Source organism: Macaca mulatta, chromosome 3, assembly GCF_049350105.2.
Source record: "Macaca mulatta isolate MMU2019108-1 chromosome 3, T2T-MMU8v2.0, whole genome shotgun sequence".
NCBI classification, from domain to species: Eukaryota; Metazoa; Chordata; class Mammalia; order Primates; family Cercopithecidae; genus Macaca; species Macaca mulatta.
This window is the reverse complement of record NC_133408.1, coordinates 157,158,730-157,183,540: the sequence shown is the minus strand read 5'-3', so window position 1 is coordinate 157,183,540 and position 24,811 is coordinate 157,158,730. Positions and strand designations below refer to the sequence as shown.

Here is a 24,811-nt window from a genome sequence, read left to right as displayed (position 1 = left end):
AGCAAAAAGTGCCCCAACTTTGTGGTGGGAGTTATGTGTGGACATAGATTCTTTTCAGATCATAAAGACTAGTTGCAAGAACAGGCCTAGTCGTTTCCTCAGAATAGTTTGTCACCTTTCAAACTTGTAACTGAAGATTTAGAAATACATTTAAAAATATGTTTTCTGTTTTTTATGAATTAAGTGCTTAACACAAATTCAAGGCCAATAAACCATTTCAGATCTTGTTGTTCTAACTGCCTAAACCAATGGGGCTCTGATGATAAGCCTCATTGTCTCCTCTTCGTGACCTCACAGCTCACAGGTAACACAATGAATTAAAGGAGGCTCCACCTTGAAATTTACACAATAGTCTTCCAAGCTGGCGCATTCTCTAAGATTGCTGTCTAGTTACAGGAGGGAAGAACATTAATAAAACAAAACAAAACAAAACACCTGCAAGGACCTGCCAAAACTAATGACATGTTATGATTCCACAGCTGATGTCTCAGGATCATTCTGAGAAAAAGAGGGGAAATTTCTTGTTCAAAGTTCCTGCTTCATGTGTCTGGAAACAAATGACCCATTGATACAGAGATCTCTAATGTCTCAGTGTCAGAGATCTTCAGAACTATGCCCTTGCAAAGTCTGGGAGTTGGAAGGAAGAAAAAACTGGAAAAGCAAACAAACATAATTCTCTTTGGATTTTTAATTCCTTCTTCCTTTTTTTTTCTTTTTAAAGTTTAAACTTTAGGACAAGATAAAATTACTTAATTTGAACTTTCAAAGAAAAGTTAGGAAAAGCATCTCTTGGTTTAGACATCAAAAATATATGAGGAGTTTGCCCTCTTGCTCTTTCTTGGTCATTCACATAATGTTCAAAATTTGTCACTAAGAAGAAATAGCATATTCTGTTTACAGACATCTTTATGATACTGAGAGACAGCCCCAGAAACCAGCATCATAAACACGTATATGAGAAGCATCTATATCAAGATCATCCAGCATTTCTGAAGGCATCTCTGAACATATTTTTTTTTGTTTGGTTTATATAATGCTAGAAACCATAGAAGAGTGGAAATGGGGGGGTGGGGTGGAAGACAAGCTTGGGAGACTCACTTTGGCAGAAAGGCAAGATAAAGAATTTTCAAAACTCTGGCCCACTCGGTTTTCCTCCACGTCTTGCATATGTATGTTCCTAAGTTGAACATGCAATAACACGAAGCCTCTCTACTACATAGTAGATAAACTAAAGGATTCTCAGTGAAATTGAAATTAATTTTTAGAGCTTGAATTATTCTAATGGGCAGATTTGTGTGAACAAGAACAACAAAAACCAAAAAATTCACTATTTTTCATTTAAAACGGGACCAGAAGACTTAGGTTATACTGAATAACAACACTTCTCTATCAACCAGTTCTTTTTCGCTTTTCAACATTTTTATTTTGCCTAATGCTATCACCTTGGGATACTTGTATTTCCAGTGTTTCTTTACCTATAGATCATCTAACAATCCGTTTTTTCTTTCTGAGGAAACAATACTGTTTTCAAAACTCCAACCAGGATAAAGCTTCTGGCAACATGACAAAGTCTAGACAAATAAATTAAAAGCACCAGTTGAGCAGTTACAATATTTAGTGCCTCATTAGTTGAAAGGAGCAAATGTTCCACAAAGGTAATCTATTAAGAAATACGAGCCTTTTTTTCAGTCTAGATTTAGAGTCAGTCTACCTGGAGATGCTCCTGGCATTTTAATTTTGTGTAAAAAGTAGAGTAGTATTAGAAAGAACTATGGTAGTGGAATGGATTCAGGGCCCATTAGTACAAAAGGAGAAAAATGATCATTAAGTGTGAATATACACGGAGAGACTAGAGAAAATACCAGTAAAAATACAGTAAATGTCGTCCAGATTTGGTCCCAGTAAAGACATTTCTTGGTTTCCATTTAGATCATTTTAAACTGAAACTGTTGCTATTTCTCTCATATACAAGAAGTGCTCTTACACAGTAACATTCTAATTAGTAGAATGATACTAAGGCAGTGAGGCTAGAGATCCTTTGTGACCCAAATCAGAGTGACATTAAAAAAAAAAATAGCTACAGACTAATCTGACATGGTTCATTCCATCCAAAGAACAAAAAACAATCATTACACTTTCTATTTTCAATTCCACTACCTCATGATTCCAAGTGTTTGTTATTTCAGGAGCATCTTTTGTCTTGCAAAGCATTTCTCAACCTGGTGATTGCTAACTTGGAGGTCAGGCCACTGAAGCAGGAACAAAAAAGAGCTGTTAAAAACAAAAGCCCAAGGTTCCCACTGTAAATTTGGTCTTCTGAAAAACACTATCAAAGCTATGAACATTTCAATAACCAGAACTGGAGAATTCCAAACTTTTAGTGACATATTTTCTGCCTATGAGAAAACTGCACTGGAGAAAAAAAGACAGCAATGCATAACAAATATATTTTGCAGAGTAATGTGAATTTCTTGAGTACAAGTATCAAATAGCAGTAAAAAATGTAAATCAGTTGCCTTTTTTTCTGACTAAGTCCTTTTGCTCACCTGTGGTATCACTCCAAAGGCTTTCCTCCACTGTTGCAAAGTTATTGAATCCCAAGACACACCATCGATCTGGATTTCTCCTTCAGTGTTCAGTAGTCTCAAAAAAGCTGATAACAAAGTACTCTTCCCTGATCCAGTTCTTCCCAAGAGGCCCACCTATAAGGTAAAAGTGATGGGATTACTCCTGTGACATATAGATACCATGCATTAAACATAATTCAGTATTGTACTTCAATAAAAACCACTGGAGTATTTTATCCTGTCACCAGTGGAAGATATTTACTTATTCATTCAAACATTTTTGCACACTTTCAATCCTGACCAGTGTTGATATATGGAGACAAACAACCTTGGAACAGAATAGAGAAACTGGCCATAAGGAATTGGACCCCTGATGCAGACTTCTTTCATCACCGACTTTTACTAATGACAAAAAGAATGAAAATGCCCCTTTTGCATAAAGGAAAAGCAAAGAGTGTCTTCATCATCTCTCAACATAGGCTCACGCCAGAAGCAGAGACCTGCAATTTGATCTAGTACCCAAAGTGGATATAACTTAAAAATTACTTAATCTGAAATAGTTCTAATATTTAGATGTTGACCCTAATAAATTAATTAGATCAAGTTCAAGCCTGGCAGTAAATAATGATATGTTCGGGCAGCAGTATATTCCCAGAGAAGACAGGTTGGGCGAAGGCCTTACCACTCCTCAGTGAATGAGTACTTTGGACAGTGGTCAAATCACATTCTGACATTCACCCGCGCTGGAGAGAAGGGAATTTCAGGAAGCAAAATGTATATTAAGGAAAAGAAAGAAAATTATTCTTGTTACCTAAAGACCATAAGAACATAGCATGGATGTGAGAGCACCATGCACTGCATGAGGAGATCAAATGCTAGAGGTGACCCACAGAGAGCCCCAACTCTGTGTTCGGATGTCAGCTTACATGCCAGAACTTGAAGAGGGTGCTTTGAGCAAGGTAGAACACTACTGCAGTCATTAACTGACCACTGAAAAATCTGACTGACAGTTAGTGGCACTGAATAAATGTTTGTTTCATCATTTTTTAAAAAGTCATTTGACCTTTATGTACTATAACTGAGCAAATGGTCTTTTAGTATAATGCTTTTCAATCTGTAGTGAAGGACAGTTTGTTTTCTTTTTAAATTTCTAATTCACTACATATCAATACTTTAAAAATATATAATAAAAATGAAATTCTAAATATTCACCCTCAATTTTTATACTATGTCATCACAGACAAGTAAGTTTGTAAACCAGAACCAGTGAATGGACCACAGTAAATGTTTTAGAGTACATAACGACGCTTAATAAGAATAACTTACTGAACACTATTTGCAACCTGGTAATAAACTAGGTCTTTGGGATAAGCTGGAAAGCAATAATGACACAGTTGACCCTCTATCCATAATAAGAACTCTACAATGAGATTTTCACAAATGTTTGTTCTCAGACAACTGAGAAAACCAGATCAATCAAATGTTATGTACAACACCCTGTTGAATTTCTTCATAGTATTAATCAAAATTAGTACTTTTTATATTTTTTCTTGATTATTGCTTGTGTTTGTACCAAAAATATAAGTTTAACAAACACAGGGGAGTCTATCTAGTTTTGTATTGAATTATTAGCACCTGGCTTACCTAAAGTGCCCCATAAATATTTATGTGAATTGATTAACGGACAGCCAGATGGAAGAAAGGATGGATTTATGAGCAGATGGATGAACTCATGTAATTTAGCTGATCTAACAAATAGTGGATTTAATCAATTTTGTTCAATTGCTAGACAAACTCCTAATTTTAAAATATTGTGGAATTTCAATGCACATTTTCATTTATGAATCAGCCCATGTTACACAAACACATTCATCATGTGTCAAGATTTTTCTAACACAATAGTAAAATGTTGTATAAGCAACCTGAATATGCCCAGTGCAGGTGAGGTCCAGGGGAATAAAAGAAAGGAAAGTTCAATAGGTGAAAGTAATTTGCTATGAGGTCATATCAAGAATTTTGGTAAGGCACTCCAGCCCGGGCCACAGAGCAAGACTCCGCCTCAAAAAAAAAATAATAATAATTTTGGTAAGAAGTACTTGAGGTCTAAATCCTTGTTATCATTAGATAGGTTTCTAATGAGGATTAGATAAATGTCCATGTTCCCTTCTCTTCAGAAACAAATACTGAAATTTTTAGAGAACTCAATTTTTAGGCTGGGAAAGACTGGATGAAGGGGCAATTTGTAAATCTTTGGTTTAGCTTTAAAGGTTTTAGCTATTACTCTGGTTTCCTTATATCATTGAACTGCTGGTAATGCATGATATCTGACACATTTTTCAAAAGCAAGGAATCATTGGTTTATACCCAACAAAGTCTTCTTGTTTATATAATTGGCACATAATAATTAGTTTCCGGGATTTGTTTTTTCAGGCTTCTCACTGATCTGTTGAATAAGGCTAGAGTACTTCCTGCAAATAACCTTTTAAGACATACCCTAAATCTAAGTCAGTGTTTTCTAGTAACTTCAATGCACCTCCTCCCTGAGAATGTTGGATCAAGATAAATCAAAATAATATGTGGAAAGTTAAACAGTGTTGAATTTGGTGCTAGCTGTAATTGCATTGTACCATGAATAGAACATTCCTTTCAGGGTGTCTTACTCGCCATTTTAATACTGCAACAGATGAAGACTCTTGTAATTATTTTTCATTACCTCATGGTCTCCAGAAATCAAGATGACAAGTCAACTGAAATTTAGATCCACAAGGTGATTATAATTGAATCTTTTATGTGTTCATATATCTCTATTAATTATTAATGAAACATAGTATTGAGAATATGCTGCTTATACCCACTGAATGATTCAACAACTTTACACCAATTTTTATTAAGATAGAAAATGGGATATGTGTTTAGCAAAGCAAACAAGTATTTAGGTGTTTGTGCTGATATGATTTGAATCCTTAATATTCTTATAAATTATTTCCGGCATTTCTGTATTTTGAAGAGACTACAAATGGAGAAAGCAACTAAGTTCATCCAAAAGTATAGATCTTGAAGTACTATCAAATATCTATTTAATCAGAGGACTGTCCAGTACTGTGACACATACAATATACCATCTGAGGAATTTTGATAAGTCCAGATTTATCATGAAGCATCTGACTCCAAATTAAGTTCCCAGTAGGCATTTTGAGAGGAAAAAGAAAAGACAAAAAGGATGGGATATTCTAGTTGGGGGAAGGTGCTCTGGCTATTACAATTTAGATAAAAAGTCAAAAGTTTTTAAGAAAAAACTATTTGAGATTAAAAAGAAAAATAGATTTTAAAAGTAAAGGTTGTGAAATAGCTGCTACATTTTTCATGCATTGATAATAAAAACTTGTAAAGTATAGGTTCTTTAAATTAAAGGTCTCAGTTAAGAGCAAAGAAAGTAATATGACATCTTTTCCATAAAGTAATTGCTATGGACAAAGTGTTTTCACATGAAGATTGAATAATTTTTCTGCACAGAATATTTATTCTTTTCATCTCTTCACCATTACCAACAACACAGAAATCCATTAAAAATTAAACGAGATGCCCACTTAAGTCCTAAATTTTAACTGCTTTTTCTCCCCCCTAAGAAGAGCAGCCCAAAACTGAGCTGGCAGTGTTTTGGGATATCCAAAAATATTACTAGTATACTAAATTTGAGTTGACTTCTTAATTCAGCACATAAGAAATATGTGTGGAGCATCTTGTGATAGTTTGCAAGATGCTGTTATAAGTTCTAAAGGCAAGGCAGTAGAATTTATATTCTTCAGAGACTGCTCAGAATAACAATTTTATTTTTTATTTTTTTATTTTTATTATTTATTTTTATTTTTTTAATTTATTTTTGAGATGGAGTTTTGCTCTTGTCACCCAGGCTGGAGTACAGTGGCACAATCTCAGCTCACTGCAACCTCCACCTCCCAGGTTGAAGCAATTCTCATGCCTTAGCTTCCCTAGTAGCTGGTATTACAGATGGCCACCACCATGCCCAGCTAATTTTTGTATTTTTAGCAGAGACAGGGTTTCACCATGTTGACCAGTCTGGTCTTGAACTCCTGACCTCAAGTGATCCTCCTGCCTTGGGCTCCCAAAGTGCTGGAATTACAGGTGTGAGCAGAATAACATTTTAAGAATCAATTCCTATTCTAAGGAAGCATATAACCTAGAAGTAGATATAAGCTATGCATTCACTTATTTAAAATGTATTAAGATAGGTAACATGCTAAATAAAGGCATAAAAAAATAAAAAAAGTAAAAAAAAACCAGGACTTCCAGATTCTGATCTGGTTTGTAGAAATTATGTAAGTGGTTGGCTTCATCCTAAAAACAAGTAAAAAGCAGAGCATACTGAAAAATCAACAACTTTTCTTAGATCTGTCAGAGAAGTGAGGTCACAGGGCAAACCACTGCCCCCCAAAATGGGAGACAGGCAACTAGGTACAGAGAATCACAACTTACAGAATAGAAAACAATAAGCAGAAACCTCTGAGAGAACCAGTATTAGGGTAGGAAAATCTAAACTGCAAGTGAAAAATTGCTGGAGATTCAGTGTGAACAAGTGTGACAGCAAGAAAATTCCAAGTGGGCCCAAGTCACTGGGGGACTTCTATAGTTTTATGAATTTTGCCTGTAGGATGCTTACCAGGTTCTTACAGTGAAGATCAGAGGAAAAAAGGGAAAAGTAACCATTTTGAAATATGCCAGAGCATTCTTTTTTTTTAGATGGAGTCTTGCTCTGCCGCCCAGTGTGGACTGCAGTGGTGCAATCTTGGGTCACTGCAACCTCCACTTACTGGGTTCAAGCAGTTCTCCTGCCTCAGCCTCCCGAGTAGTTAGGATTACAGGTGTATGCCACCACACCCGGCTGATTTTTGTATTTTTAGTAGAGATGGGGTTTTGCCATGTTGGCCAGGCTGGTCTCAAACTCCTGACCTCAGGTGATACACCTGCCTCAGCCTCCCAAAATGCTGGGATTACAGGCGTGAGTCACTGCGCCTGGCCCCAGAGCATTCTATTCTTATAACAAGACCTGTCCTCAAAAGAGACTATTTTACCATGCCTAACCTCTCAGGGTTTTTTTTTTAAACCTAACTGACCTGGGGGAAGGAAAATACTTAACTCCAACTCCCTCTCACAATAGTCACTATGTCCCACCAAAAGGGGTGAAAAAACACTTGAGTGCTTCTAAGCTGCAGAGGCACAGGCTCACTAAAAGACTAAAACCTAATCATAGGACTACAGAATACTTCCCTCACCCTCTGCTACACCTACCATTGCATGACTAAAGGCCTATTTACTACAGTTCCTTTTACCCAGCACATCATGTCCACCTTTCAATAAAAAGTTACAAGGCTTACTAAAAGGTAAAAAAAACCACAGTTTGAAAACACAGAGCAAGCATCAGAACCACAGTCAGATATGATGGGGATGTTGGAATTAACAGATCAGGAATTTAAAACAACTATGATTAACATGCTAAAGGCTGGGCATGGTGGCTCGCACTTATAATCCCAGCACTTTGGAAGGCTGAGGTGGGCAGATCACTTGAGGTTAGGAGTTCGAGACCAGCCTGGCCCCATCTCTACTAAAAATACACAAATTACCCAGGCATGGTGGCAGGCACCTGTAATCCCAGCTACTTGGGAGGCTGAGGCAGGAGAATCACTTGAACCCAGGAGGCAGAGGTTGCAGGGAGCCAAGATCACACCACTGCACTCCAGCCTGGGCAACAGTGAGACTCCATCTCAAAAAAAAAAAAAAAAAAAAAAGCTAAAGGTTTTCATGGAAAATGTAGGCAACATGCAAGAACAGATGAAAAGCAGAAGAGAAATGGAGATTCAAAGACAGAATCAAAAGAAATTCTATCGGTCAAAAATTCTGTAATAAAAATGTAAAATGCCCTTGATGGACTCATTGGTAGACCGAACACAGCTGAGGAAAGAACCTCTGAGCTTGAGAATATGTCAATAGAAACTTCCAACACTGAAATGCAAAGGAAAAAAAAAAACTGAAAAAACAATATCCAAAACAGTGGGATGACTACAAAAAGTGTAACATACATGTAATGGGAATACCAGAAGGAGAATAAAGGAAAAAAAAGGACAGAAGAAATATTTGAAGCAACAATGACTGAGAATTTTTCCAAATTAGTGTCAGATACCATACCACATATCCAAGAAACTCAGAGAAAAACCAAGCAGAATAATGCAAAAAAAAAAAAAAAAAAAAAAAAAAAAAAATCCGACACATAGGCATATCATGTTCAAAAAGAAAGGCATATCACATTCACACATTCATTAAAAAAAAATCTTGATAGATGCCAGAGGAAAAAACATCTTGCCTATAGAAAAGCAAAGATAAGAATTATACCTAACTTCTCAGAAACAATGCAATCAAGAAGACAGTGGAATGAACTGTTTAAGAGTTTGAGAGGGAAAAGAATCACCAATCGAGAGTTCTGTGCCCTATGGAATTATTCTTCAAAAGTCAAGAAGAAATAAAGTCTCTATCAGACAAACAAAAATTGAGGAAAATTGTTGTCAGTAGGTCTGGCTGGTAAGAAATGTTAAAAGAATTTGAAGAGAGAAAAGGAAAATTATACAGGTCAGAAACTTGGATCTACATAAAGAAAGTATATTAGAGAATGAATAAATGAAGGTATTTCATTTTATAATAAAATTAGAACTTCTATTTTTCTCACTCTTAATTGATTTAACAGATAACAGTTTTTATCAAAAAATTTCATCAATATATTCAATCATAAATATGATAATGTGTATACCTAGGTATATACATATATGTAAGTGAACTAAATGATAGCTACAATACAAGAGACTGGAAGGTGGAACTGGGAGTGTTTTATTATTAAAAGGTACTTGCACTACACATGAAATTATTTAGTATTATTTGAAAATGGACTTAGATTAGCTGTCAATGTATATTGCAAACTCTAGGGGCAACCACTAAAAGTTTTTTTAAAGAAGATTTACTATGCTAAGAAAGTGGACATGAAGTCCTTTCCCATGCCTATGTCCTGAATGGTATTACCTAGGTTTTCTTCTAGGGTTTTTATGGTATTAGGTCTAACATTTAAGTCTCTAATCCATCTTGAATTAATTTTTGTATAAGGAGTAAGGAAAGGATCCAGTTTCAGCTTTCTACTTATGGCTAGCCAGTTTTCCCAGCACTATTTATTAAATACAGAATCTTTTCCCCATTTCTTGTTTTTCTCAGGTTTGTCAAAGATCAGATGGCTGTAGATGTGTGGTATTATTTCTGAGGACTCTGTTCTGTTCCATTGGTCTTTATCTCTGTTTTGGTACCAGTACCATGCTGTTTTGGTTACTGTAGCCTTGTAGTATAGTTTGAAGTCAGGTAGCATGATGCCTCCAGCTTTGTTCTTTTGACTTAGGATTGTCTTGGCAATGCAGGCTCTTTTTTGGTTCCATATGAACTTTAAAGCAGTTTTTTTCCAATTCTGTGAAGAAACTCATTGGTAGCTTAACGGGGATGGCATTGAATCTATAAATTACCTTGGGCACTATGGCCATTTTCATGATATGACCCAGCCATCTCATTACTGGGTATATACCCAAAGGATTATAAATCATGCTGCTATAAAGACACATGCACACGTATGTTCATTGCGGCACTATTCACAATAGCAAAGACTTGGAATCAACCCAAATGTCCATCAGTGACAGACTGGATTAAGAAAATGTGGCACATATACACTATGGAATACTATGCAGCCATAAAAAAGGATGAGTTTGTGTCCTTTGTAGGGACATGGATGCAGCTGGAAACCATCATTCTCCGCAAACTATCACAAGAACAGAAAACCAAACACCGCATGTTCTCACTCATAGGTGGGAACTGAACAATGAGATCTCTTGGACTTGGGAAGGGGAACATCACACACCAGGGCCTATTATGGGGAGGGGGGAGGGGGGAGGGATTGCATTGGGAGTTATACCTGATGTAAATAAAAGAATACTATGAATAACTCTATGTCAACAAATTTGATAACATAAATGAAATAGACTAATTCCTTGAAAGACAATCTGCTAAAACTCACATGAGAAAAAGCAGGTAATCTGAATAGTCCTATATCTATTTTAAAATAATTAATGACTTTCCAAAACAGAAAGCACCAGGTCCAGATGGGTTCACTGGTGAATTCCACAAAAATATTTAAAATAGAAATTTTACCAATTATCTTCAATCTCTTCTCAAATGTAAAAGCAGAAGAAATACTTCCTAACTCATTCTTTGAGGTCAGTATTACCTTAAGACCATAAGCAGATAAAGATGTCATAAAAAAACTACACACCAATATTTTTTCATGAACACCAATGCAAATGGGTGCTGACGAGTTGATGGGTGCAACACACCAACATGGCACAAGTATACATATGTAACAAACCTGCACGTTGTGCACATGTACCCTAGAACTTAAAGTATAATAAAAGAAAAAAAAGAAAGTGGAAACATATAAAATGCTCAGTTAAAACCACAATGGAAGGAAAAAGAGTAGACAATAAAAATATGAACAAAGAACAAATAGTGTAACAGACAGAAAACAGTAATAAATATGGTAGATGTTTATCTAACTATATCAATAATCACTTAAAATATCTATAGTCCAAGTATTCCAATTAAAAGACAAAGATTGTCAGAGTGGATCAAAAAACAAGTCTGAACTATTTGTTGTCTACAAGAAACCCACTTTAAATTTAAAACAACATACAAACTAAAAGTAAGGGGACGAAGAAAGTTAAGTAATTTTAACACCAACCAAAAGAGACGTGGGGAGACTGTATTTCTTTCAGCGAGAACAGACATCAGAGCAAGGAAATAATGAGGGGCATTATACGAGGATAAATGGGTCACTCTCCAAAAGTCATACCAATTTTTCATGTGTATGTTTCTAGCAACAAGTATCAAAAGACACGAAGCAAAAGTTGGTAAAACTGTAACAAGAAATAGAATATTCACTACTAGAGTTGGAGACTTCAGTGTCCCTCTACAAAGAATGGACAGATCCAGCAGGTGGAAAATCAGTAAGGACATAGTTGAATTCAACAGCACCATCAATCAACTGGACACAATGGATGTGTATAGACTACCTCATTCAAAAATAGTAGGATACACAGTCTTCCAAAGCTTACATGGAACATTCACCAAGATAGATCACATTCTAGGCCATAAATCACACCTTAACAAATTTTATAAAAATTAAAATTATACAATATGTATTCTCAGACCACAATGGAATTAAACTAGAAATCAATAACAGAAACATAGCTAGAGAATTTTTTAAAATGGTGATTAAACAACACACTTCTAAGTAACACATGGGTCAAAAGAGAAATATCAAGAGAAATTTAAAAATATTTCAAACTAAATGAACATGAAAATACAACTCATGAATATTTGTGAGATGCAGACAAAGCAGTGCTTAGAGGAAAATTTACATCATTGAATGTATAAGAATGCAAAGGGATCTTAAATCAATAATATAAGCTTCCACCTTGGGTAACTAGCAAAAGAGCAAATTAAATCAAATATAAGCATAATAAAAAAACATTAAATTGAAATCATGAAATCAACAGAGAAAATCAATAAAACAAAAAGTTGGTTCATCAAAAACATCAAAAATAGAGATATCTCTAGCTTGGCTAACAATAAAAAAAAAAAAGATGTGACACAAATTGCTAATATCAATAAAATGAAAAAGGGGACATCAAAACAGATCCCTTGAACATTAAAAGGATAATAAAAGAATACTATGAATAACTCTATGTCAACAAATTTGATAACATAAATGAAATAGACTAATTCCTTGAAAGACAATCTGCTAAAACTCACATGAGAAAAAGCAGGTAATCTGAATAGTCCTATATCTATTTTAAAATAATTAATGACTTTCCAAAACAGAAAGCACCAGGTCCAGATGGGTTCACTGGTGAATTCCACAAAAATATTTAAAATAGAAATTTTACCAATTATCTTCAATCTCTTCTCAAATGTAAAAGCAGAAGAAATACTTCCTAACTCATTCTTTGAGGTCAGTATTACCTTAAGACCATAAGCAGATAAAGATGTCATAAAAAAACTACACACCAATATTTTTTCATGAACACCAATGCAAAAATTCTCAAAAAGTATTAGCAAATTGAATTCAACATGTATACAAATGATTATATACCACAACCAAATGGGATTAATCCCAGGTATACAAGGTTGATTCAGCATTCAAAAATCAATTAATGTACTTTTCATCAACAGGCTAAAGAAAAATAAAGTGCTCAAATCAATAGATGTAGAAAAGCATTTCACAAAATTTAACACCCATTCCTGATTATTTTGTAAAAAATCAGCGAATTAAAAATAGAAGGAAACTTCTTCAACTTTAGAAAGAAAACTTCTATGAAAACCCTACAGCTGAAATCGTACTTAATAAGAAACTTGAAGCTTTCCCACTAAGATCAAGAACAAGACCAAGATATCCCCTCTCACCACTACTTTAACATCATATTGGAAGTCCTAGCTAATGAAATAAGAAAAGGAGATAAAAGATACACAGATTGGGAAGGAAGAAATAAAACTAAGTTCAGATGATGATCATCTATGTAGAGAATTTAAAACAGTTGACAAAAAATCCTTGAAACTATCAATAATTGATTATAACAAAGTTGAAAGATATAAGGCTAATATGCAAAAAAAATCAATCATTTTCCTATATAACAGCAATGAAAAATTGGAATTTGAAATTAAAATCACAATACCATTTACAGTGGCATTCCTTAAAAATGAAATACTTGAACAAAATATAACAAAATATGTAAAAAAGACTATATGAGGAAAACTAAATTCTGATAAAAGAAATCAAAGAATCAAATAAATGGAGAAATATTTCATGATGATGGATAGGAAGCTTCAACATTGTCAAGATGTCAGTCCTTCCCAAATCCATTTATAGATTCAAGCCAATCACAATCAAAATCCCAGCCAGTTATTTTGCATACATTGGCAAACTGATTCTTAAGTACATAAAGAGAGACAAAAGACCCAGAATAGCCAATACAGTATCAAAAGAGAAAAATAAAGTCAGATAACTGAAACTACTCAAGTTTTATAGTTCAATTAAAAGATTGAGGCAGCACAACACAAATACCTTCAGTTTCCCAACTCTGTGCTCAAAGGTTCTCTTTAACTCCACTTATCTCCTTTCCTCCTATCTTGGAGAAGATAGTTTTCTCCTCAGTGCAGAGGGAAATGCCTCCATATTGCATTTGCTATGACCATTCCCCACAGACCAGTGCTCTTGCTTTCTACTTCCTACCACCAACACTGGTGTTCTACATAGCTTCTTATTTCAGTAACCACCCATTCCCTAACCTTTTGCAACTAGTCTTTTACCAACACTCCTTTATACCTAATGGCTTTATTTTTCATTTATCTTCCTTTTGTTTTTTGTTTTGAGACGGTGTCTCACTCTGTCATCCAGGCTGTAGTGGTGCCATCACAACTCACTGCAGCCTTAATTTCCTGGGCTCAAGTGATCCTCCTGCCTCAGTCTCCCAAGTAGCTGGGCCTACAGGCACACACCACCACGCCCACCTAATTTTTGTAATTTTTGTGGAGACAGCATTTTGCCATGTTGCCCAGGCTTGTCTAAAACTCCTAGGCTCAAGTGATCCTCCCACTATGTCCTCTCTAAGTGCTCGATTACAAGCATGAGCCACCACACCCGGCCCTAACGGCCTTCTTAAACAAGAGCTTTCATGCTTGGGCAAGAATGCATCAGCACGGTCTGGAAGTTGTGCTGAAACTCAGACCCCTGTTCACACCCTCAGAATTTTAAATTCTTTGTTGGGGCCCAAGAATGAACATTTCTCATTAGTTCTTACATGGTACAGATGATGCTGGTCCAAGGACCACCCTTTGAGAAACCCTGCTCTTGAAGATGACCAAAGACCACTAAAAAAAGAAAACAAACTGTTTTCCCTATCCTACTCACAATACTTCTGACACCAACAATGTGGGTTTTCGACACCAAGCAATGCTGATAACCATCGGTTATTAGCATAGACCCCACAGGATAAGGGCTCATTCCCTTAAGACTGCCTCCCAACACACTTCAAATGCCAATGGCAAGCCCAGATTGTCACCTGTGCTTCTGACTGAGCATCTGTAAATTGCACATATCCATGAACTCTTTAGGTTTGCTAATTTGCTAGAATGGCTCACAGAACTCAGGGAAACAGTTTACTTACTAGGTTATCAGTTTATTATAAATGGATACCACTCAAGAACGGCCAGATGGGAGAGACGCATAGCAAAAGGTACGTGGGAAGGGGAGCAGAGCTTCTGTGCTCTCTCTGGAATACTACCTTCTGAGCACCTCAATGTCTTCACCCGCCTGGAGGCTCTCCAAAAAAAACTTCCAGTTAAGGCTTATCAGGTGACTTCATTACATAGGCATGGCTGATTAAATCACTGGCCATTGTTGATTGTACACAATTTTCAGCCACTCATCCCTCCCTGGAGGTCAAGGGGTGAAGCTGAAAGTTTCAACCCACCCCCCTGGCAACCAGCACTTCCCCACTCCTGTCTTTAGGGACTTTCCAAAAGCCACCTCATAAATAGAAACTGGGGTATGGTTGATAGGGGCTTGTTATGAATAACAAAGAATGTTACTCACTTTTATTGCTCTAGAGCTATTTCAGGAACTAGGGGGGCGGGAAACATATAACAAAAGATGCTCCTGTAGCTCTTATCACTTAGGAAATTGCAAGGGTTTTAGCTCTATACCAGGAACCAAACAGCACCTAATAGCAAAATCTACCTGGATCATCTGAGTTTTCAACTGTATTGCTTTAGCTCTCAAAATCCAGAATTGGAGGTTGGGCACAGTACCTCATGCCTGTAATCCTAGCACTTTGGTAGGATGAGGCGGGAGGATTACTTGAGGCCAGGAGTTTGAGACCAGCCTGGGCAACATAGTGAGATCCTGTCTCTATATTTATATAGATTAAAAAAAAAAATCCATAGTTTCTTATCTATCTTGCTCCAATCTTGTCTCCCATTGCTTCCTTTGGCATCCCCCAACCTGATTGAACCAGTCACTGTTTTCTGTGCATGCCCCTTGCCTCATGTTATGCCCTTTGCCTGGAGCACCCTTTCCCACCCACTGAGACAGCCACATGCCTAGGCAGATTTTAAAAAGGGTCCCAGAGAATCTCTAACCGACCCCATAAGTGTTTACATCAGATGCTTTTGCGCAGATGAGGGAACCTGCCCAGGGCTTGTCTGGGCGTGTGGACTGGAGTCTCACAAGCACACCGAGGGGAAGTGGGTGGAGCTATGGGAAATTTGCACCTTATGCAGGGGAGAGGCTGATCTCTTCAGTTCCTGCGTGGTGGCTTGGGATTCAATCTGTGAGCAAGACTCCATCTCAATTTGCTGAGTTTTTTTTTCTTTTTTTCCTTTTCGCCTAATAAAATCCTACTCTACTCATGCTTCAATGTATCTGTGTGCCTATATTTTCCTGATCATGTGACAAGAACCCGGGTTTTTAGTTGAACTAAGGAGCAAAATTCTGCAACACCACCTTTACTTGTTCAAAAACACAGCTCAATTCTCAAAGCTTCATTCTAAATGCCACTTCCTGTATAAAACCTTCCCTTAATAGCCTAACTCTCCGCCAACTGATACTAACTGCTTCCTCCTCTGAATTCCCATAGCATTTACCTGGATATCTCTTATTCAAGGGCATTTCAAGGATTTTGGGGGCCCAAGGCTTGTAAATTTGGAGGGAGGGCTCTTTTCAATAATAAGGATTATAGAATTATAAATACAAAATTAGATACAGGGCCTTCGAAGTTGGCTCAGGCAAGTGAAGGTCTGTGAAACTTAAGCTTTGTTATTGTCACAATAAATCTGCCTCAGGTTTCAGTGGATCTTATGTTTCCCCTTTTAGATTATCATCTCCTGGGACAGAAACTTTCTTCCCCTGCCCCATGTTTTCTGTTCTTCCACCTTCTTTAAAGAGGAGCAATGGTATCTGGTGAAAAAGCACTTTGAACTCAGACAGATTTGGGTTTAAGATCCCTGCTTCCTTACTCACTTAATTGAACCGCAGTTTCCTCCATTGTGGAAAATAAAAGCAATCATATCTGCCTTTAGGGTTATAATGAGATCAAATGTAACAGCAAATAAAAGTGTTTAAACAGTGCTTAGGAAATGATAAGCTCTCAATAAATATTACAGTCCCTCTTTGGATGTGTCAAACAAAAATTACAGGAAGTCATTGTTTTAGATTAAGCTCTCTCACGAGGCCTCAACAGACAAGACTAAAAGTAAAAATGGAATCACCCATGTTCACCAAAGCAAAACTGAGTCATTATCTGGCCTTCCAAGAAATCAAGAAAGAAGACAGCCTGATTTCCCAAACAGGTCAGTTTCAAACTTCAATCTTAAAGTTCCCTCTGTTTTAATTATTAATGCAATGTTAACCAATCAGTGACTTTCCTATTATTCTGTTTCCTTATCCCCACCTTTCAAGAAAAGTAACTTTGAAATGACCAATTCTCTTTTTGTTCTTTGTTTCTGCTTCCTTTGGCCCTTTTTTTGGGTCTATAAAGTCAAGCTCCTTTGCTCAACTTAGTGGAACACTTATTCCAATTTGTGAAATGAAGGATTGCCCAAATCTAGAGTAGAAAATAAAGCTGACTGAGATCTTTAAACTAAATTTGTTGTCATTTTGTCTTTTGACAAATGGCACAATCCATAGCCTTATGCGAGTGATTTTCAATTCCCCCAAAGTACCCAGACAGTGCCTTGCAGTGAATAGTTACTGAACACACATGGCCTATTTTGTATATACAGGTTCAAAGAAAATGAAATACCTGAGCATATTACTTCTTTCTCATTTTGCTACATCTCTAATTACTAATCTCACATCAGGGAAACTTCCTATATTAATGAGGACTCCACAAATTCTATTACTTTACTAGGGCCTGCTTGAATTTAATTTAGTGGACAAATGAGCATTAGCAAAGCAAAGGGGTGGCAGGATGTCAGGAGGAGAGAAAGTCAATTTATTAGGCTTTCTACCAGGTTTATATCAACCGATTCTTGCTATTGTTTATAATAATGATATCACTTTTGGCATTCATCTTGGTGCCCCAGGAAAAGACACTTTCAGTTACCTATGGTATTCTAAAAGTTCTAAAATCCATGGGCAAAATCAAACTCATATATTCTGAAACTCATGAGCAAAACTGTTTCTATGGCAGTGTTAGTAACGGTGGCCTAACATCTTTACTAACTGTATCTCTCTCTATATTTTTGCATCTGTGTTTGCAATTAACCACAGAGAGATAAAGTTTTAAAATTCAGTTTTCAATTCAGTTTTCAGCTCCCTTTTATTTTATCTAAGTAAAAAAAGAAAATCAATCAAAATATATAATACTCTTGTCTGGATTTATAAAGCAGTCCAGAATTAGGGATTTGAAGACAATTAAGAACTATGTTTATGGAGCCTGAAGTATATGGATAATGATCATCCCTGTCTCCAAGAATCAATTCCAGAAATTAGTATATATTAAGTTCCTTCTATGTGTTCAGCACAGTGCTAGGATCCATGAGAAGGATTTCAAAATAATGCCAATTACTCATGCTTAATAAATATAGTAAATAACAAGGAAAAATAATCTATATCTCAATTAAAACTTCAAAGAAAAACAAAACAAACTGAAAAAAGCTAGAAAAAAAGTATCACTTGTTTGGCAGAATAGAACTTAGATAAAATTTAAGACAATAGATGGCGTCAGTAATAAGATATTATTGGAAGGTATTTTCAAGATGGAAAATCTAAAACATGTTATACTTTTGATTTATTTAATGGCTTCTTTAGTTATTAACCTAGCAATTAATTAGATATTCTGCAAGTACAATCACATTTAAAATAAACCCATTATATAGATTCAGGACTCTGCAAATTAAATTTCATATTAAAAATAATGATTCCATATAATAAAACATGTATGTTCAACGTTGATTCTACTCTACAGTAATAATGTTACAAATAGATTCTACTAACACATTGCTTCAGGCTACTGGGATTCACTTACTGAACAGAAGTCTAACAAAGCAAGCAGTGTTCAAATCTCACCCTCTGGCCAGGACTTATTGAGAAGGAAATGTTCTCTAATATGGGATTTCCACCTTCTGTGTATTTTGCTGTGAGATCTTTGACGGTCATTTGGCCCCCCGAGGGCCAGATGTCATCTTTCTTCACGTGTGAATTCTCAATAACCATAACTTTCGAGAGTTGGCCATTCTTGTATGGTTTGGTTGACCTGGTTGGTTTACCTTCTTCTGTTGGCATGTCAATGAACTTAAAGACTCGGCTCACAGATCGCATCTGAAATAAAAATAACAACATTTTTGTTTTTAAGAATGGCAGACAATTTCATAATTAGTTTGATGTTTGCTAAAAAATAACTTGTAAAATGCGACACTTGCTACTTGTCACTTGGTTATTTGTTGGGCTTTTCAATGAACTAACAGGAAATAATTGGACATAATTAAAAGCTTAACCGAAGAGAAACAACCAGGACTTATATAAATGGGCTCTGTATAGGCCTGTTTATTTTTGTGATCACCTAATTCTCAGTTATGTAAGCCACACATAAATAGCCAAACTATTCTCAAGGGAATAGATGACGTCAAAGAGAAAATTTATTTCTACTATGAGCAGCACTGCACAATGCTGTATAACTGGTATATTCTAATAAAATGTACCACACCTTAAAATCACTACTGAAGATTCTTCTCTTTCTCTCGAACTACCTTAGCAACTAACTATAATTTTATGTGTCAACCAGGTGGTTAAGTGAACTCTTGATGATTAGACAATTTTAAACAACTTCGCTATAATCTTCAAACAATTTAAGTAATTGGTAAATATCTGCAGTTAAATAATTACACTTTTAATCTAAATTACTTAAATACTCATTTTTAGTGCTAAGGAAAATGTAATTGCATATAAGGGTTATATTTGAAGTTAAATATTTATCTGCTTTATAAATCTATTCATGTAACATTTAATAAAGTTTATCTTTAATGCATTCAGAAATAAAATGACTCAATAATTTTTAAAGGTGTTCCTTTTTTTTAAAAAAAACATACTTCTTTGAATAATTACGACTTATTGGAATTTGGAATATGATTTTTAAAACAACATGGCATACAATAAGTACCCAATAAATATTTGAACAATAAATAATAAAGGAATGAATATACTAGTGAGTAAATAAATATAAATGAATAAAAAAAGAATTTGAAGACTTTGAATTCACTCAACTTCTATTTTTAAAAGATATCATCTTTGATCCTGTGACTCAATCCTTCCCAGGTATTAGTAGCTGACTAGACACAATTTTACTCTTATTTTTAGTCTTACTAGTAATTATTGATGCTGGCTTTATTCAGTCAAAAGTTTAACGAGCTTTCCTTTACAATATTAACATATCATCTTATTTATACCAAATGTTTAGACATTAAAAATTATTGTTTTTGGAAAAAAATGTGTGCAAAAGTGCATTTGCTTCTATTATTTCTATTTTTCATTATCAAAAGCTGAAATGGGAAAAACTCTTCATCTTTAATATGGAATGATTAGTGGATAAAGCAGAGGAGTTTAGACACAGATCCTTAATTGAACATTAAAATTCCATCTTAGCAACTTAACTATATTGCCTGTTTTCACATGCCATTGATCAAGCCTGCACTGTTTGGGAAGTTCTTTTTTCATTCTAGTGATTCTGGGCTTCAGTTTCCTTCATCTTGAAAATATCTTCAATTACTGTTCATCAATTATTCAAGATTCAAGAAAATAATCCTCTGAAGTCAAGCCCACTATTAATGGAAGTGAAAAGGACCCAAAGCCCACACCCTAAATAATAGTTGAGGAAGTAAAAGGCATATAGTCATGATTGTTTCACATGTAATATTTTAAATTCTGATTTATGAGTTACTTTTAGGGGTAGCTAAGTCTTAACTCAGTCATTCTTGATTAACTTTGAATTAAAATACACTCTTACAGTGTCATTAATTGTCATAGAGAGCTACTAGTTTATAATAAGGTCTGGGAGATAAATTAAAATTACAACTACTATTGAGATGAAACTGCCAGAGATACAGTTACAATGCATTTAAAATATCTCATTGTATTTATCCTGCATAACAATAGTATCCCTCTCTTGAAATAATTGAAGGGTATACACGAATATAGATTAACTGTATAAAGTTGAGACTTGATGTTTTTGCACGTTAATTCTATACACAATTCTAAACTTATTTTTTATTAAGCAAAATAGGAAAGACACTATATAACAAGAATCCTTCACATTTCAATACTTCCAATCAATAAAACATTTAACTGTTGCTATTAAATGACTCAAAATTACACATAGTATTATTAGAAAATAAGGACTTTCAAAACCACTATTTTGGCTGCACTGGAATGTAACATAAAATGTTTTCTGTTTAGTACTTGTGTTTGAGCATTGCAAATTACATTCTGCATTAGTGAAGCTCACCATAGAGGGTGAGTCCACAACTTCTAATGTGAAATGTGACAAATGGAATGTATCAATCAAATTTAGAAAATGTAACTTTCCAACTCATTGTCTTTCTTACAGTCTAGCTGCTTAATGTGACTCTAAGACAGACTATTATAGCTCCCCACAGCATGGACAAATATGCCTAGCCAAGAACACGTGATTTAATCTTAAGACGGGGCACTCATTCACAGCATATGATCAGACAGTCATTCAATTCAGTGGGTGAGAACACTTTCTGACAGGAAGAAAAAGTGGCTTGTGCAAACACTTTCACCATGGTCAGTTGTGCAGCCACTGAGATGCCATTACTGAATAGATGTGGACAGATAACATTATGAATTACTAACCAATTCCTTGTAGTCGCAGGCTTTCCAGCTTGACTATTCTACCTCCAGTATCTCCGGAAGGAGAGGCCACATCAGAACCAGAGCAGAACAAATCAATTCTGGTCATTTAAGTTTCAAAAACTGGCTTTTGAAACTCAAGTCAGATATTGATCATTTGAAAATTGTGAGCCATGTGAATATTGGCCTTTAAGCGCCAAAAGCCAAAGCCTAAGGACTCAAAACATCGTGTTCATGCAAAAACAGTAACCATAGACAAAATTATGATGGATTAGAAGTAGTCACTCTCCTCACTCCATAAGTGGGGATAACAAAAGGGTTTAGATACCAGGTCCTCTAAGAAAAGTTCTGCCTTGCAACCAAATCCTGGCTTTATCCTCAAGTAGATGTGGGGAATTTTAGAACAAAGGAGGCCTGTGCCTGACTTCCAAGGCAAAGCCCAGGAAATACTCATGCCATAGTGAAGCTTCCTGTGCCTTGCATGACGTGGCAGCAGTAGAGTGAACTTGGTTGCTTGGAATGTCTACGCACAGATGATTTGATATAGCTTCAGATTTGAATATTTTGACCCCTCACAGGCAGCAAGGGAGAGTGCACAGTGAGAACAAGAAGGACAAAGACTCCATCTACCTGGACCATGCCCCTCTAGGTCGCACAGGAACATCACTGCCTCAGAGATAGCACAGACAAAAGATGATGTAGGGCAACACACTCTTTAATCCCTAATATCATGGCAGTCTGTACACTCTACTTAGAACCCAGCAAAATCTCTGAATTCAATGATATTATTTTCTTTCACTCAGTGGAATGCATGCTCAAATAGAAAATAAACTCAATCACAGAAAAAGTAAAGTCCTATTTCTTGTACACTTAATTTCATAGTCAAAGATTCACAGCTGCTACCAGGGATGGATCCAGGTTTCGTGGAGCCTGAAGCTTAAGTAATTTCGGGAATTCTTTAAAAAAAAAAAAAAAAGAATCCAAATCCAAATTATGCATACAAAATTAAGTACAGGGCCTTCAAAGGAGTTCCTGCACGTGAGAGGACCTGCGGCTTATGTCTCATAGGCTTCAGGTTAAACCAATTCTGCCTACTACAGTAACCTCGTTCAAAGTGTTCCTTGTTATATTCAAACAATGGACAGTTCAAAACATCCCTTCCCATCTAGTGGTTAGTACCATGCAGTCACTTAATAAATCTTTGTTAATAATGAATGAATTCATTATTCTACCTCCTATGCAGAAAGCAGTGTCTGTGCAGTAAGAATGACAGTGCTACAAGTCTACATTAGCAAGTAGTCCAGGCTGCAATTTTACCCCTCAGCTCCTCAGCCTCAAAATATTCATTGCTATTTGGATTAGACGGAAGTTACAACCTATCAAACTATTCTTAGTCTCATCTGTTTGTTTTCTTTGAGCTTTTAACCTCACTTAACCTTTTCTCTCATTTAGAGTGCCTACTAAACATTTTCACCTGATACATAAAAACTGTGCCATTGTGTAGCTACCTACCTAGATTGTGCTGGATAGAAATTCACATTCCACAATTATCAGAATGACTGGATTGGCAAACTCCTTAACCCCAGCCTGCTGTTTCCTGTGCACAGAAAAGAGTTGTCCAAGGAGGATCGAGGGATATCTCTGTCTAGAGCAGCAAGCTGGCCTGCCAGCAGCAAAGTCTCATGATAGCCAACACCTGCTTCGGTAGGAGCACTTTCCTTAGACTTTGAGAAATAGAAGATGAAGCCAAAATGAGACCCAACCAATGACACAATGAACCCCATTCTTCATTTGTGAAGAAGAAAACGTGACATAATTTGTGCAGACCTCTGTACATTAGAGTTTAGCCCAAATTTGATGAGAATTTTTCTTAAGGATCATCATCTGGTTTAAATTCTTGGTTTCATTATTTAATTTTATTATTCTCCAAAACCTCTTCTGAGCCCCCTGAGAAGGGGTCAGTCCTTAAAACTGGACCTCACTATCTTTATAAAAATGGTCAAAGTTCAAACTAACCTAAGCATTAGAAGAACAAAGTGTTTTGGGATTATGACAGTCTTGACAAAAAGATAGCTTCACAGCCTAATCTCAGCCTTACTTTGTAAAGGATGCATTTAAGCCAAGAAGAAAATAATTCTTGATTTTCCTTTTCACTTTGTATGACAAAGAGGGAAGAGGAGGCTTACAGGCTTTTTCTAGAATAAGTCAAGAAACCAGACTCCTCTCCCTCACAAAAATATTTGTTCTATTTCCTTTCATCCTTTTGGTTGTCCAGAAGCCAGCACATCAAGATTAGGCATTAACACCCAAACTATGTGCCATCATACCCCAAAAGCCATAATAGAAAATACACTTCACACACCTGAGATCTGGCTGGCAACACTATAAAGAGACTTCATGACTGACAGTTATTGAAGCATTGTAAGAAATAAATATGAAGAGAGTCATCTAGAAAACAGGCACAATGTAAAAAAGTCACACATTTCACAGGAAAAATTTTGTAAGTATGAAGTATATAAAAGGGGAGATTTAGGGGTTTTAAATCATAAATCCTTCTCAGTAGGCAAAAACTATGCTTTTCAATACTCGCTAACACAGACCTGACATCCAAGGCCAAGTTAGATCCATTAGCATAATCTTTAGGCCATGAACATAAACCTAAGAGATAATAGCAAGAAAACAGACTCTGCCCAAAACATGTTCTTGAAACTCTGGTCTATGTTTCAACATCTATTACTTACACGACTAGAGCACATAAAAAGTCAGTCAAGTGCCATGTTGCTATAAATTATTAACAGCATAAATGAGTTACTTATATTATACTATAAACCTAGCCCTTTAGTGTACTATTACAGCTTGCTCTCTACAGAAATGGTTTACGTATTTTAACCTGTGTCAAATCACTTGAGAAGTCAGTGTCACTTTTTCTATTAGAAGTGACAGAGATGGTGATCTTCATAAAACAGAAACAAAACCTATTTGCAACATGACAAAAGGCATATCCCAAGTTAACACCAAGGTTTCAAAATATGCTGGTGCCCATTTTCAATAACTAAGAACTTTGGTAAACATGGTACTAAGTGTGTAAATGGGCAAACGAAGACTCAAACTTACTCTTCCATGTAAAAGCTCAGACATCACTCATCACATCTATTACTTACTCTGGAGCTTAATTACAATCTAGCTTGGTGAATGCAATTGGATTTATGTGACTTCCACTGAAAAT

General features: G+C 35.9%; 1 protein-coding gene and 1 long non-coding RNA gene across 7 annotated transcripts in view; one reads left to right on the top strand and one right to left on the bottom strand.

Moving 5' to 3' along the window:
- CFTR (CF transmembrane conductance regulator) overlaps nt 1-24,811 on the bottom strand; it is a 183,359-nt gene that overhangs the window by 23,975 nt on the left and 134,573 nt on the right. For 5 of the 6 annotated variants that reach the window (XM_077994446.1, XM_077994448.1, XM_077994447.1 and 2 more), the window contains 2 exon segments: nt 18,787-19,038; nt 2,547-2,702 (listed from right to left, as the gene is read on the bottom strand). In XM_077994446.1, coding sequence (XP_077850572.1) covers nt 2,547-2,702; nt 18,787-19,038 — 408 coding nt within the window. 6 annotated transcript variants of the gene reach the window in all.
- Nucleotides 13,544-24,811, top strand: part of LOC144339915 (uncharacterized) — a 42,614-nt gene continuing 31,346 nt past the window's right edge. The window contains exon 1 of the long non-coding RNA XR_013415501.1: nt 13,544-17,066. This is a non-coding gene — a long non-coding RNA (uncharacterized LOC144339915). The remainder of the gene's footprint in view (nt 17,067-24,811) is intronic.